The sequence below is a fragment of the Vigna radiata genome, chromosome 11, assembly GCF_000741045.1.
Source record: "Vigna radiata var. radiata cultivar VC1973A chromosome 11, Vradiata_ver6, whole genome shotgun sequence".
NCBI lineage: Eukaryota > Viridiplantae > Streptophyta > Magnoliopsida > Fabales > Fabaceae > Vigna > Vigna radiata.
Window position 1 is genome coordinate 1930078 of NC_028361.1, and position 14486 is coordinate 1944563.

The window sequence follows — 14486 nt, forward strand, 5'->3', positions numbered from 1 at the left end:
AATAATCACGTGTACAATTAATAAATTACTTAATTACAGATTACAAAACATAATATTCTTCTTTAATTAACTTAACTGCGGGATGCGGGATCTTCTTCTGATACTGATTGAATAATTAATCTTTTGTTTAGGATTAAATTACGTAAACAAATGAAGAATTATTCTCTTCAACCAATCGGATCTAGTATTTTTTTCTAACCATTTGATACGATTGTCATAGGCAGTATAATTAAATAACCATTTATTCTATACTTTAATTAATTAATTAAATAACTTTTTAATTATGATATCTTAGATGCATCATATCAGTCAGTATACGGTAGCAGAATAAGATTAAGGCTTAAATCTTTAATTGGTTCCTATGTTAAGAGAAAATTTTCAGTTTAGTATCCGTTTTTAAAAGTGTATACATTGAGTTCCATATTTTGCAATTTGTGTCAATTTAATCCCTTTGAACCATCAATTTGTCTTGAAAATTGCAAATGGACAAGTCATTTTGAGTTGCAGCATATTTATTAACTGTTTGAATGTTTGGACACCTTTCAATTGTTGTTACAAACTTGTTTGAAGTGTCGTTAATTCACTAAATGGACACAAATTGCAAAACATAGGGATCTAATGTATACACTTTAAAAACGGATACTAAAGTGAAAATTCTCTCCGGGATCAATTAAAGATTTAAGCCTAAGATTAAATAAAAAATGAGAATTAGAAAAAGGCATGAGATGTGTTCTTGATTGCTTCGCTCAATGTTTCCACTTGGTGCCTCAAATCTGTCTCCACTTGCCTCTTTTCTTCAAATTTGTCGGTACATTTTGTTTTCCAACATTGAATTTTGTAACTAAATTATTGAGTTACATTTAATAACGAGTAACACCAAAACCATTGTGTCGGTCGAAAATGAGTGTAGGGGGGTGTCTAAGCTGTCTTACCAAGCTTTTTTTTTTTCATACCGATAAATCCATAAGCTATTGATTTATTATTGTAGGTCACATTGTTTTTAATATTCTCCATTAATAATATATATAATAATAATAATAATAATAAATCTTTTCATGTTAATTTCTTTAATATTTAATATTTTTCAAATAAAATCATTTTATAATATATAAATAAAATTGAACTTTATTTTAATGAGTTTGAGTTGATTTTATAAGATTAAATTATATTTAAATTTTGTATTAAAAACATTAAAAATCATCATAGATCAAGTTTGTTTAATATATTATTTCACTCAAGTTTTTTTAATCTTTACATATTATTAATATGACACAATAAGTCCTTAATATGAAAAAATATATTAAAAATCTCACATTATATATAAAATTATATACAATAATTATTCTTTATTAGTTAGGATTTAAAGGGAAGTCTTTTTTGTCATATAACATACGTATACAATAGTAGAGAATTCTATCAAATTTTAGTATAATGAATTATTTCACATTTCAAGATTGTTTTGTTAAAAACAAATATAAACTTAATTATTTGATAAAAAGAAACTAACGTTTATATAATCTTGAATTTATCATATTAATAATCAAAATTAAAAGCATAAAGCATATATGAATTTAAAATAATAAAAGAGTGGAGAGCTTTGACTTTTCAAATCAACACATTCTCTTTATAGAATCTTTTGTTAATCTATCTGTCCTATTAATAATAAGATGTCAAAATAAAGAAGAATACAATGTGATATTGGGACCTAACTAACTTATTTTTGAACATATAAGACTGTCCTTTAGCATTTATATTTGATCACTTTTAATAAAAAGAATCTTTTGATGTATATAATAAAAAGATTAATTATCAATGATTTTGGATTGGAATGGAAGAAGTATAATCATTAGCGATTTCTACGCAGCACTATTGGAACAAACTCTACACTAAATGTAGACTGTTTCTATAAATGAGTCCCCTGGTTTGTTTAAAGGGTAAAAAAAATGTTACAACTTCATTCAGGGCTTAATTCTTCACTGTTTTGGAGTCTTAAATGTGGGCAGTGTTTTTGAGGTTCTCCATTTCTCCACAAACCTTTCAAATCTCCTCGCTTCTTCCCCAATGTCATCAAGGTTCCTGCATCAATCCATGCATGCAAAAAAGTAAGCACCTAACCATCTATTACTACACTTTTCTAGATAGATTATGGTTTCAATGATTTTTTTTATCTTAATAGGAAACCGAAACAAAATAATAGTTTCCATCAAAAGTACCAAGGGTAAATGGAACGATGTATAGTAGTGCTGGTTGGCCATGTCCGTCCATCAAGTTTAGTGCCACATACGTAACTAAAAGACCTACAACATTAGGAAAAAGTCAGAACATGCGTATGTACTCGCCCAATCAATCATGTAACCTTTGAATCAATTATTAAAAATGGCTATTTAACAAGGGAAAAAATTATTTGATTCTAATAGCTGAAGAAAAACTGTTACTGAAGTAAACAACAGACAAGGCGATTTGTATTTGATTCTCACCAAAGCCATATGCAAACATTGCCCACAAGAAATATCCACCTCTAAGGCTCTTGTTTGCCAGCCAATCGTACCTGAAAACACGGACCATTTTGATCAGAAAAGCTTTTTCCTCATCTAGAACTTGTCATTGCTTCACCAAAACAGTATTTTAAGTCTTAAGATCTCAAATTTCCTTTGTTCTACCTTCTGAGGTTGCTATTGTGAAAGAAAAATTCCTGGAAACATACTTAAGCAAAGATTCCAATTCATGAAATTTGGAAACTGTTATTAAAATCAAATTTTGCGTTGTCACAAGTCATGCAAGAGGGAGGACAGAAAACCTGAGTGAGAATGCCACCAGCATTCCAGGTAAAAGGATGTCTCCAAAACCTATGATGCTGTAGCCACCCCATGGATCAAAAATACGTGGGAACTTTAGTAACATTGGAATTCCATCTTCTCCAGTTCGATCACCTCGGGCTACCTATGAGAAAAAGTAAGCAGAATTAAATTAGGTAAATACATAGTCTTAGTGATTGTCATGGAATCGAATGGTGCATGGTACTAACCACAATCATGACACTTTCCTTGAAGAACTTCTTTGAGACAAACACCCAAAAGATGTCGTAGATGAAAGCACAGCCGAGAAGAACAGTACCAACCTAATTCAGTAAACAGTCAATATTTTAAGTATCTTGGGGCCTATTTGGGATGGTTGCCAAGTTCAAAAGTTTTAAAAAAAATAGAACCAATTTAAGTTTTATGATTTGCTCTAGTTTTTTTGTGATGATCTTGGTTGCAACAATAGTCAATAGTAGTAGTGTTGGTGGTGATAGTAGTATTGATGTGATAGGAACTTGGTATTATGGAGCAGGTTGAGTGATAAAAGATGTTCGGTAGAATACTTAAGTATTCGGTTCTCCACTTTTAATAGTTGACTTTTGAGGATGAGTTTTCCAAGTGCTTATCAAAAGTAGCATTTAAAAGACCCTTTTTTTAAGTCTTAAAAGTTAAGTGTTTTGAAACTTGGTTAATAATCAATTCAGCCCAATTATACCATTTTAGCTTTTTTTGGTACAACTAAGAAATAAAAAAAAAAAAAAAACAAGGATCAAAGTAGGTAATCCAAATGTAAATCATGTCAAAAGCTGATCCCAATTATCTTCATGTGTTCCCCAACATGCTAATATAAGCCACCACATAACAAGACCTTGATTTTCTTTAAAAAAAACATTTCATGTAGCATAAATATATCAAGACAACTTCTCTAACTTGACAAACTATAGAAGGGAGTGCTTGCTGACCAAATGGTAATTAAACATAGAGGTAATGCAACACCAGATACAAATTAAATACGTTGTTAGTTAATTTCTTCCCAGTAAAAGATTTATTAAAAAAAAGGCCCATTCAATGGCTTCTACTGAAAAGTGACAGGATTCAAGAATAATTTTATCATGGTTAACATAAAGCACAGAAGAAACATAATAATGTGAGCTCAAATAATTACCTTGAGATTTGGTACATGTACAATCTGTAGAACTGTTATAATCAGTGCAATTCCCTGTTAAAGCAACCATGAAAAATTATTTATGATTAAATGGACAGTAAGTATAAAAGCAATATCTAGTTAAGTATAAAAATATAAACAAAATTTTCATATCATGTATTTAAAATAGCGAAGTTCATGATATTTGTATAGTCGGGGCTAGGAAATATTGTGAAAAAGTTGCATTTAGAAATAAGGATCCAAAAGAAGCCTTCACCAAAAGCACCCCTTCGACAATCCTGACAGGCCATTAAATTTCCTTGTCGTATGTAGCATTGGCAAATGGCTTCCTGCCAGGACACATTATACAATTTATGCATATAAAGCACAACTGAATTATGAGAAATGTACCACCTTTCATAATAACAAAAAAGACAAACTTTCTTTAGATCTTGAGTGGCTACATTATATGTAAGACTGGAGAAGTATTTATCCTTACAAGTATATCTTGACAAATCCAGGCAAAGGAATTGTTACGATAAACTGCCCAAAGAACGGCAAATGTTGTACAGAATGGAGAAACAGCCAAAGTCAGGTATGAGATAGATCCCAAGAAAGGTACTTTGATGTATGCCTCTCCAGCATGCTTGAACCACCTGCACAGGAAAACAATGTAAGTTTCTTCTATGAGTTAACATCATGGAGGAAATGAGAAACAAATTGATACTTCAATTAAAAAGGACATAAAGGATGAAAGAGTTGAAAATCAAACATTATGACAGAATAGAAATCCTTAAACTTTGCTCTACCAAACGTGAGGAAAGAGAATAATTTACATTATGACATGATTTTCAAAATTACAAGATATCACTTGAAACATATGTGTGTGTGTGTATGTGTATATGTATGTGTATATATGTGTGTGTTTACTATTTGTAAACAAAATGCAATAAGATTATCAACATCTCTTGTTATTCCTGCACATTACAATTAAGTTTACTACATAATGTTATAGCACATCTTCACAAAATTAACGAAAGATAAAAATAAGTTCAATGGAGTCTTAAATACTAAATGCTGCTTTCACCTAGAAAATCCTTTTCTGAGTCATTTAGTCAGCTTTGTGGCAGAGTGTCTGTGCATGCATGCTTATGTGAGTGTGCAAGTCCATTAGACCTGATGTCTCCATAAAAATCTTACAATTTAATTATTTTCATGATATCTTCTGGAGAATTAAATGAGTGACAAACTTCTCGTAAATGTGAACATGGCCTTTGTTTTGCATGGTAAAATCATCCTAGAACTATAAAATAATAGTACAAAATACCAGGTCTACAAAAGAGATGGGAAGCAAATGCACCATCAATGTGGGGGAACGGAGTTGGGGTTCGAAGGGTTTTGGAGAAGGATGCAAAGCCTTGGTCGTTGACCATACAGCTCACTTTGTTGCAGATTATATGCAAGAAAAAGCCCATATTTGGAGGGTTACAGTTACTACTTTTCTATCAAGACAATACACTAGCTTACATGAATTTCCAGTCTAAGATTTGAAAATAATTGATTAAATATGCATTTAAATGAGAAGGAAAGATAATTGCGTAAGTCATAAACCTGATCATGCAAATAAGAATGCAACCCATTCAAAATCCAACAGAGGTTATAAAATATTTGTCAACTCTCCTCATATCTAATATGAGCTTCTTAATCGAGGAATTGTTAAAAATAAATAAATTATAACAATCTTAACAGATGGATACTAAGAGCAAATTTTTTTAATAACATTCACTGAAGATAATATACCACACCTGGACAAAAGAGCAACCAAGCAAGTTTGTAATCCCTACATACATATACAAGAAAACATATGGTTATCGATGACTTGGTAGAGAATAGCATGTCAATTGAAGGAAAGACACAGATTGTATTTGGTAATGACAACAGAGGGTTTCTATAACATATGCATTTGTGCTATGTCATATACGTTAATGTGGTGCTCTTCTTTTTCCTGCTCAGATTTGTTTTTTTCCTCACACTGATGCAAAAATATAAATTTTTGACTGATTTATTGGAAGTTAATACCTCAATCCCACCAATGCAGAAGAGAACAACCAAAACATCAATGAACCACGACGACATCAGTTTGTAAAGCATAAACAGGAAACATGAAGCAAATACAACAAAAAGGACTGCAGCTTTCACGTTCATATTTACAACTCCACTAACACTAGCATATTTAGTGTTAGGGATTTCATCTGAAGCATCCTATAAGAAAAGAAGAAATTCAGATTAAGTAGTGGGACAAAAAAACGTATTAAGACAACAATGAAAATCCAACTTGAGGGAATACTGACATAAAAGGAAAAACAGACCTTTAGGAGCTTATCCTGTTCAATAGCTGCTTCTCGGGCTGTCCAAGCTGACCAATATGATGCACACAATATGGTAAGAACTGCCATCATCCAAAGAAATACTTCTGCTATGTCAACAGGTGGTCTACGTGGTGAGTATAGCTGCACCGACACTGCAAAACGGCAAAAAAATTTAGAAGCTCCCCTCTCTTGCAGGAAAAACAAAAATAGCAGTTGCATTGCAGTTACAGAATCTTCTCATAAGCATTAAAGATGTTGTGAGCATCACTTAGCTAAACGCATTACTCAGAAACTACTACAATTTCCACATAGCATGCACAAAAAAACATCCAGAGATATTTTGAAAATCGAAAGAAAGCTCACCAGATGAAGTACTTGTCAGCATTTTTTCTAGTCTTGCACCCGCATCTAGTGGAAGCATGACTGCAGGTATATGTATGTTCAAATCAGTTTCATCAGGATCGCAAACCATCTTGTAGAGTTCTGCAAACAATGAAAACAAAATTGACATGTAAAGAGAAATAGGTGTACGAAATAGACATAACAGCGGAGCAACTCCTCCAACTACTAAAATAACAACCCCGCACACAAAAATAAAACCAAAAAGGAAAAAAAAAATACTTAGATATCTTTTTACCTTTTTGGTTATTTATAATGAGGATGGCTGAAGCATTTGCATTTTGTGCAGTATTTGCCTTTCTTGTGAATGTACAGTTGCCTCGATCCACCATGATGACATCTCCCACAATCTGACAGTTTAGACAACTACTAACATTCAGTACTTTGCTACACTAGTGACCAAAGTACCGACAAAACGATACAATCGAATAAAGAACCTTATTCTTTGGCGGGCTGCAACAATCACGAGGATCTGAAAGAATAAGGCGTGTATGTTTTGCATTTTTCTCTTTTGACACAATGGCTCTGCCAAATCTGGCACCCACACCAACAAATTCAGCATCCTCTACACCGTTAACCCAAGTTTGCACTTTTACCTGACAATTATAACTAAGTTATTCATAACTCAGATTGAACTCGAGTCTGATTAATAGCTCAAGAACTAAACGCTCAAATATTGTCTAATTCTGGACAATATGATTGTGATGCTCCATGACCACGCATGCCTCCAGTACCTGAAAAGGTGAGAAACCCAGAAACGAAAGGAGAAAAAGAATAGAACTTTGCAAAGTGGGTATACCAGAACGAACTGGTTCGCGCAACCCGGCTTCTTGGGAGTAGAATCGTCGTCATGAACTATGTCCCCAGCTAAGACAGAAGGGGCATCTTGGAGAAGCAATATAACTGCAGAAAATAAGAGAATCGAGCAGATCTTCTCCGAAGCCATGGATGCAGTCTCACCTCAACAAGATTAACAAATCATTACCAACTCATAGTTGAAACGAAGAGAGACAGACGCCGCCGCGTCTCGGAAAAATCCACTTTTCAGCTTTGATCCATTAGTAGGAAATAAAAAACAAGAGGCATGTTACTATTATTATTGAAAGGGAAATTACCTGCTTCATCAGGTTGTTGAAATTTCTAATTCGTACTTATCTTCCTTTTAATTTAATAGTATTCATGCAAACCTTTTAAGACTATTATAAAACAACAATACTAATTCCTCTAATTTTTTAAAAATCACTCATTTTTTTTTAATGAAACTACTTTCTCATTCTTATATTTTGAATGAACTAGTATTTACCTATTTTATCTTATCTGCACTTTAAATAAACTTAAATACAATGTAATTATATGCTTTTAGAATTCGCAAGGAGAATATGTCACAGTGATTTTGTTTGCATTGCACAATGAATCAAATAGTGCCTATTAGTAAGCAAATTATAGCTACACAAGCTATATTTTAGACTGAGATAAGTGAATATATATATATATATATATATATATATATATATATATATTTGGATATATTATTTGTTTAATTATAAAATGTCTATATTTATTTTTAAGTTTCTAATATATTCTATTAAAGATCCAGATAATTGCATAATAGTCATGTGTGGATAACTTAATTGGTATAATTTAAACTAGAAGAAGCAAAAGTCACACTTTTATAATACTGAATATTATAAGTAATTCCAAGAGCTTATTTAAGAAACTTCTCTATAAGTAATTCAATAAAATAAAATAAAATAATGTTTTAACAAATAAAAATTAGAAAAATTGAAATAAGATCATTTATAAACTTTAACTCATGCATACACTGATTAATTTACCCAAAAAAAAAGTCCTTTTTTATATTTTTTGTAGAATGTTTAAGAAGAAATTTATGTACATGCCTTTGAAAAACAGTTGTGGTTGTGGTTTCTGATCTACTCTGTCTTCCTGTTAAATGGAGGTTCATCTGGGTTTTTATCCCAGGCACTGACAAGTTTTATTAAACAAATTAATAGATTGATTTCCAGTGTGATTTGATTTCTGAATGTTTACATACAGAAAGGTTTGGAATCCAGACTACAACCAATTTCTATACCCTCTTTTATCCCTTACAATATGGACAATATTATGTTCTATTTGGTGTTACAGACTATGATTCACATTTTCTTCATGATAGCAGCGCATTGTGGGTGACATTGTGTATTCATGTAAATCCAGACTCAGTTCAAGCAGAAGCAGAGAATGTTCCACCTCCTACTCATATTCATGTAAATCCTGTTCCTAGCAAAGGCCTGAACAATGGGCTCAAAGCTTGCAGAAATGTCTAACTTGGATCGAGTGTACTCTACACTTTTACACGCGAGCAATAGGAGAAAAAGGTGGGTTTGGCACATAGGATCGAGGAATTCCTTTATGAATCTTGGACACGTTCTTTTTCTCACCTTTGGTCACTGAGTTCATCAGTAACTCCACCTCCTCCTCAAGAAGCATTTTCAATGAATTGCATCGAGAAATCTGTTGCCTTTTCTCCTGCCCCGAACCGCCGAAGGTGGAGGTGCCATGCAAAATGGCAACACAAATGGAGAAAGCTTGTAATGGAGATAACTGTGCATGGAAATCAACTGCATATTGCCCCTCTTCAACCATGGTCATGCCAAATGTAGGAGTTCGTTCTTTGACTCCCTATGCACCAGAAGGAGAAATAAGTACCAGAGAAAACAATGAATTGACATCTTATGCAGATGCATGTCTTTGGAATTAGATCACTTAGCAAAATAGAGTCAGTATCTTTTTGTTTGTTATCCTATTCTGGATGCTTATATCTTTATTTCGAAAGAGAAAATACAAAAAGTAAACTTTTATACAAGAAAAGAAACGTAAATGTATAACTATTTTTCTACATAAATTTATTTAAAGTCTTTTTCACTACAGAGTTTTTGTGAAATTGAAGCTTTACCTGAGTGAAAAGTTCCAGAGTTTGATATTCCTCCATAAGAGGGTTGTCGTCAGCAAATTGAACAGCAGGGTTGCCTAAGAGAATAAGGGGACACGCCATGTCCCAGCCACCGCAATCACAACCTCCACCATGTTTCCATCGATCAAGTAATGATGAGGGACCCTGGCTATCAGAACTTGGCAAGCCATGGTTGCCAGTTGGTAGTACCACCTTCACCTGTTCTAGGACTTTTCCGTTATGAAGGCTTTTTCGCATTTCAGCCTTCACTCTATCCTTCCTTTCGCATTTCAAGCTTTCACTCTTGCGAAAAGGAATTTGCAAAAGAATGGCAGCCATCTCAGGGTTTGAATATAATTCTGTGGATGACAAAGGATAAGAATTTGAATTGTCAAAACACGCATTGCTTGATATAGGCTTGCTTTTAGTTGCCAAAGTCTCTTCGTCTGGTCTCAAAGTTTCTCTCTTCATTCCTACACGGGAATCTTTTAGAGTGCTAGAACAATTATTCTCGCTGTAAGGCTTTTTTTCCGGCAAAACACTTTTTCTTGAGCGTGCAAGATCAAACAACACAAATTCTGTCACCATAGAGTTGTCAAACATTCCAACTTCTAATTTCGAACATGAATCAGAGGAAGCTAGCATCTGTGCTACCATTGATGAATCTTTGTCAGAATAATGGGATCCAAAGTCAGAGGCCGTACTCTTCTTTCTATTATCCATTGAGTGAAAGGTATACACCCAGTTGAAAGCATTGTCTGATTTCCAGGTCTTTGCCACAAAGACATCTTCAGGGCACTTTACCCTGAACTCAAAAACTGGCAGTCCATGTTTGTTTTTCAACTTGAGTTTGCCATGAAGATGAACAGGTGAGCATGATAGACCTGAAAACTGGATATCTCTATTGATAAATTCAGAAATAATGTCAGAATGCTTTGCTGTGCCAGAGAAGTCATTTAACAAAGATCTCTGATAAGTCCTGTTTCTTGTACCATTTCTAGTACGAGTTAATTTGACCTCAGTTTCCAGCACACAACTCACTGGGCTAGTCAAAGTTTTCGACTTTGTGAATGGAGTTAACCTTTTCCTCATAGAGGCGAGTGAGACTTTTGGACTTGCTCTTGGAGAGCAGTCACTCTCGAAAGGAGATTGCATGTGAGAGATTTCAACTACAGAAGAGACTGACTTTTGAAATCCATGAACTGAATCTTTTTTGAGATGATAATTACCATCGATCAATGAACAAACAACCTTTTCACCTATGCTTTCTGTATTTATAGAACCAATCCCTTCTACAGCACCATATTTTTCATCCCAAACATCCGAATTTAAGCAAAATTCAATATAGCCATTTGAAGTGTTGTTCTCCATTCCAGCACAGGAACCAGAAACAGATGAAAATGGTGAACCTAAATTAGAGTCCTGGGATATTACTGAAGGTCTCTCGTCCCTACTTTCATCATCTGAACCGCACAGAGAATCAACAACACTACCCGAAAAAGAGGCATCACTACTCCTAGATGAAATTTCTATTTTTTTCCTTCCCCTCATGGTGCTCATTTTCTTTATACTTATAGCTTGCTCTGAAGTCTCATACTTGGAACCTTTTCTAATTTCTAAATTACCTTCAAGTCCATGAGATCTAAAGGTAAGGCTCTTATGTGAAGAAGAATTACGGGACCTACCAAAATTGATATCAGCAAAGTTCTCTTTAAGTTTCAAAAAATCATCTTTCCCAGTGGGTTTCCCATTTTTATATATTTTCTTCACATTCAAACAATATTGCTGAGATGGAAGAACTGTGTCGGGACTAAGACCCACGGAAGACTTGTCGTTCAGATCTAACTCCAATTCTTGCCCCATTCACAGACTACAGCCCTGCAATACTATTCAAAGGAAAATTAAAACAAGAAAAAAACGATTACTTTGCAAGAGAGAGATCAAATTGCACTTGACACAATGTTGCATTTGGTGTGTAATTGAAAGAGTTTTAAATCTTATTTTGCAACTAATCTACGAATATTTAGCTCAGCTTCCCAGTCAACACAGAAATATCAATAATGATTCGGACCCAAACAGCTGAAAATCACAATTGGAACAGAATGTGATAATATTTAACAACAAAGTGCTAATTGCAAGTGAGAAACGCCACCAACACTAACAACAGATATCAACGTACTCGCAATTGCAAACAATTATAGTTGTGAAAGATGAGAGCGTCCCACCAGTGTAATCAAAAGTTAGAAACTGGCTTGCAGAGAAGCTTGAAGATAACATTTTTTTACTCCCCCAAAAAAATAATTGCAAAAGTAGAAGGTAAAAACGTGTGTAACAGCCAGAATTTGAGTAAAGTGATTACAAGGATGGTAATTGCAGCGCGAATGTTCAGTGTAATGTTCGAAAAATGAAAATAAAGCTCACTTTAACACCAAACCATAACAGTAGAAAATTACAAGAAATGAAAAGCAGCAAAAGAAAATGGCCATACGAAGTAGTTGCTGGAGAAGTGATGAAAGAATGAGTGTCAACACATAATCATTGTCTTGGCAGCTTGGAAATTCAGAATTCCAAAACGAAAGGCAAAGACAATGGGAAGAAGAAGAAGAAGAAGCGAAGTATTATAAATGGTTTGAAAAAAGTGAAGGGAGAACGGTAACTACAGAAAAGAGAGGAACAACGAACTCTCTCTCACACGAAAAGGAGGAGAAAGAAGAGACAGTGAACAGATGATCTTCTGTATATGTCTATGCTAAAATTAAAGCTATTGTCTTCAAACACCATCATTGTGCTGTTCTCTTTTCTCTTTGCTTTTTTATTATTATTTACTAAGCTAAATTCTTCTTTTTTCTTGTTACATTTATATTCATAAAAATGTTTAATATATTATTTAATCATTAAAATATATGCAATGTGATTTTTTGTTCCATTAAACATTCTTGTTACTAGAGGATAACATAATATATTTCAACCGTAAAATTGAACAAATTAAAAATTCAAATAAATAAATAAATAAATAAATAAAACTAGTTAATTAAATTATTATGTGTCTCACTCAATAATCGGCATGTGGGACCAATGAAGCACGGTAAAGTGCGTGCGTGCAGCCATATGAAAAGACAAATAAGCCCCCCATAAAGGATGAAATGAAACTATTCCCTCGTACACAGCAATTCCGTGAAAATAATAATTCATCTCTGTTCATATAATGATGATAAGATAATCAGGTTGGATTTTATTTTTGTCAATTTTAGTGAATGTTGTAATGATCAGATAGGTTAGGTTAGGGTCATTATAGGCAGGAGAGGCAGAGGGGTGAAATGACCTATAATTAGAAACACAAAAGAAGGGACAATATGGTAAAAATGAAAATATGGTTGAACTGCATGTGCTTGGATTGCTATGTGACGTCATTTCTATATTTTTACTAATTTCTTAGTATTAAACAAGAAATAGAATATTAAGTATTTAAACTTTTTTAAAATTGATACAAAATTATTGTAAGAACTCAAACGTAGAATTCTACCATGTCTTTGCTTAAGAAATTGTAATTGAAAATTTTGGTTGATTTTCAATTTATACATGATCATGAAAATATTGTGCTTGCTAAAGAATGGACCATATAAGATTTTGGGTCTTTAGAAGGGAAGTTGAATTTTATTTAAAATAAGTTTAATGATATAAAATGTATTATTGTGTCTGGATAAAAAAAATTAGGAAATTTAAATATAAATTTGAATTATTTCATTTTAAATTGGTTAGTTTTCAAATATTTTATTGATAAAATAATTTAAGTTTATTTATTTATTTATTTTATTCAGATATAGAGTATTTTAATTATTCTGTGCATACAAAAAATAACATTTTAACTTTGTCGAAACTGATAAAAAAAATAATCAGTATTATTTCGTGAAAATAATCTATTTGCAATTATAAAAGGAACAGTCTTATTTTACTAACATTAGTTGAAAAAACTCAACTGAAAACTAAAAAAATAATTTATATCAACACTCAAAAAATTTCACATACCGTAGTGAAAGATAGTATCATTGATATTGTCAAAAGTTTAACTGAAACCAACTTAAAAATAATTAATTCTTTTAATGATATGAATCTAATTGACATAAACTCCTAATACTACATCTTCGTGTTAACTAAAAAAACTGTGATTGAAATAAATAAATAAATATATATATATATATATATATATATATATATATATATATATATATATATATTTATTGTCAATATTGACAAAAGAATCCTAATTAAAGTAAACTAGGAAATAGTAATGGCTTAAATAGAAAAAAAAAACAACTTTCATGTTGATTAGCAAAAAATAATTAAGATTGACTAGAATTAAAAATTTCTCTAATGATATTAAATGAGAAAATAATTTCAAATCATTAAGTCTAATCAAAGAGAAAATATAAAAAGAAATATGAAATTAAAAGTAGATAAAGTGTTAAAAAAACTTTAAAATATTACTCTCTTTTTTTGTGTGTGAAATTTGGCGTTATATGTAACTAGAATGCGTTTTTACAAATTTTAAAAACTTATTTTTTTTTCTTAAAAATTATCCAAACAAATTATAAGCTATTTTAAAATATATTATATAACTAAATTATCCTCCAAAATATTTTCATAAATAAATGTATATTTTGAAGGATATTTGTTTTTGTTGGTAATTAACATGGGAGCATGGCACAAAGTTCACAAACACTACTTGAGGAGAGTTAACACAGTGATCCTCATAATAACAGACACCTTCTATATGGATTTCCTAGCTTCAAAGTTCTTTAAGCACTTGTTTATCAAACAGATTGGAT

The 14486-nt window shown here is 32.2% G+C and overlaps 2 protein-coding genes across 3 annotated transcripts; both read right to left on the reverse strand.

The window, feature by feature from the left end:
* Positions 1 to 1802: 1802 nt before the first annotated feature.
* On the reverse strand, positions 1803 to 7792 carry LOC106777808 (signal peptide peptidase-like 2). Its single transcript, XM_014665569.1, has 14 exons — positions 7510 to 7792; positions 7148 to 7306; positions 6949 to 7060; positions 6675 to 6794; positions 6312 to 6463; positions 6022 to 6204; positions 5748 to 5782; positions 4442 to 4598; positions 3964 to 4017; positions 3026 to 3118; positions 2798 to 2940; positions 2478 to 2548; positions 2214 to 2297; positions 1803 to 2076 (listed from the first exon to the last, which is right to left on the reverse strand). Exons 1-14 carry the CDS (start codon positions 7654 to 7656, stop codon positions 1955 to 1957), a joined length of 1632 nt encoding a protein of 543 aa, XP_014521055.1. The 5' UTR covers positions 7657 to 7792; the 3' UTR covers positions 1803 to 1954.
* Positions 7793 to 8626: 834 nt separating this feature from the next.
* Positions 8627 to 12415, reverse strand: LOC106777052. Of its 2 annotated transcripts, none has more exons than XM_014664559.2 (3): positions 12149 to 12415; positions 9664 to 11538; positions 8627 to 9389 (listed from the first exon to the last, which is right to left on the reverse strand). In XM_014664559.2, exons 2-3 carry the CDS (start codon positions 11521 to 11523, stop codon positions 9060 to 9062), a joined length of 2190 nt encoding a protein of 729 aa, XP_014520045.1. In that variant the 5' UTR covers positions 11524 to 11538; positions 12149 to 12415; the 3' UTR covers positions 8627 to 9059. The 2 variants fall into 2 exon arrangements, with proteins under 2 accessions (XP_014520045.1, XP_014520043.1); XM_014664557.2 differs by having other exon boundaries at positions 9664 to 11546.
* Positions 12416 to 14486: the final 2071 nt, after the last annotated feature.

What these genes read in the sequence shown, in the direction of transcription:
- LOC106777052 (XM_014664559.2), bottom strand. Translation starts at nt 11,523, where the DNA reads ATGGGGCAAGAATTGGAGTTAGATCTGAACGACAAGTCTTCCGTGGGT. An exon ending in CTCTGGAACTTTTCACTCAG is followed by an intron (nt 9,390 to 9,663) that starts GTAAAGCTTCAA and finishes TCTGGTGCATAG; the next exon opens with GGAGTCAAAGAACGAACTCC.
- LOC106777808 (XM_014665569.1), bottom strand. Translation starts at nt 7,656, where the DNA reads ATGGCTTCGGAGAAGATCTGCTCGATTCTCTTATTTTCTGCAGTTATA. An exon ending in GCGCGAACCAGTTCGTTCTG is followed by an intron (nt 7,307 to 7,509) that starts GTATACCCACTT and finishes TATAATTGTCAG; the next exon opens with GTAAAAGTGCAAACTTGGGT. An exon ending in CATTATAAATAACCAAAAAG is followed by an intron (nt 6,795 to 6,948) that starts GTAAAAAGATAT and finishes CATTGTTTGCAG; the next exon opens with AACTCTACAAGATGGTTTGC.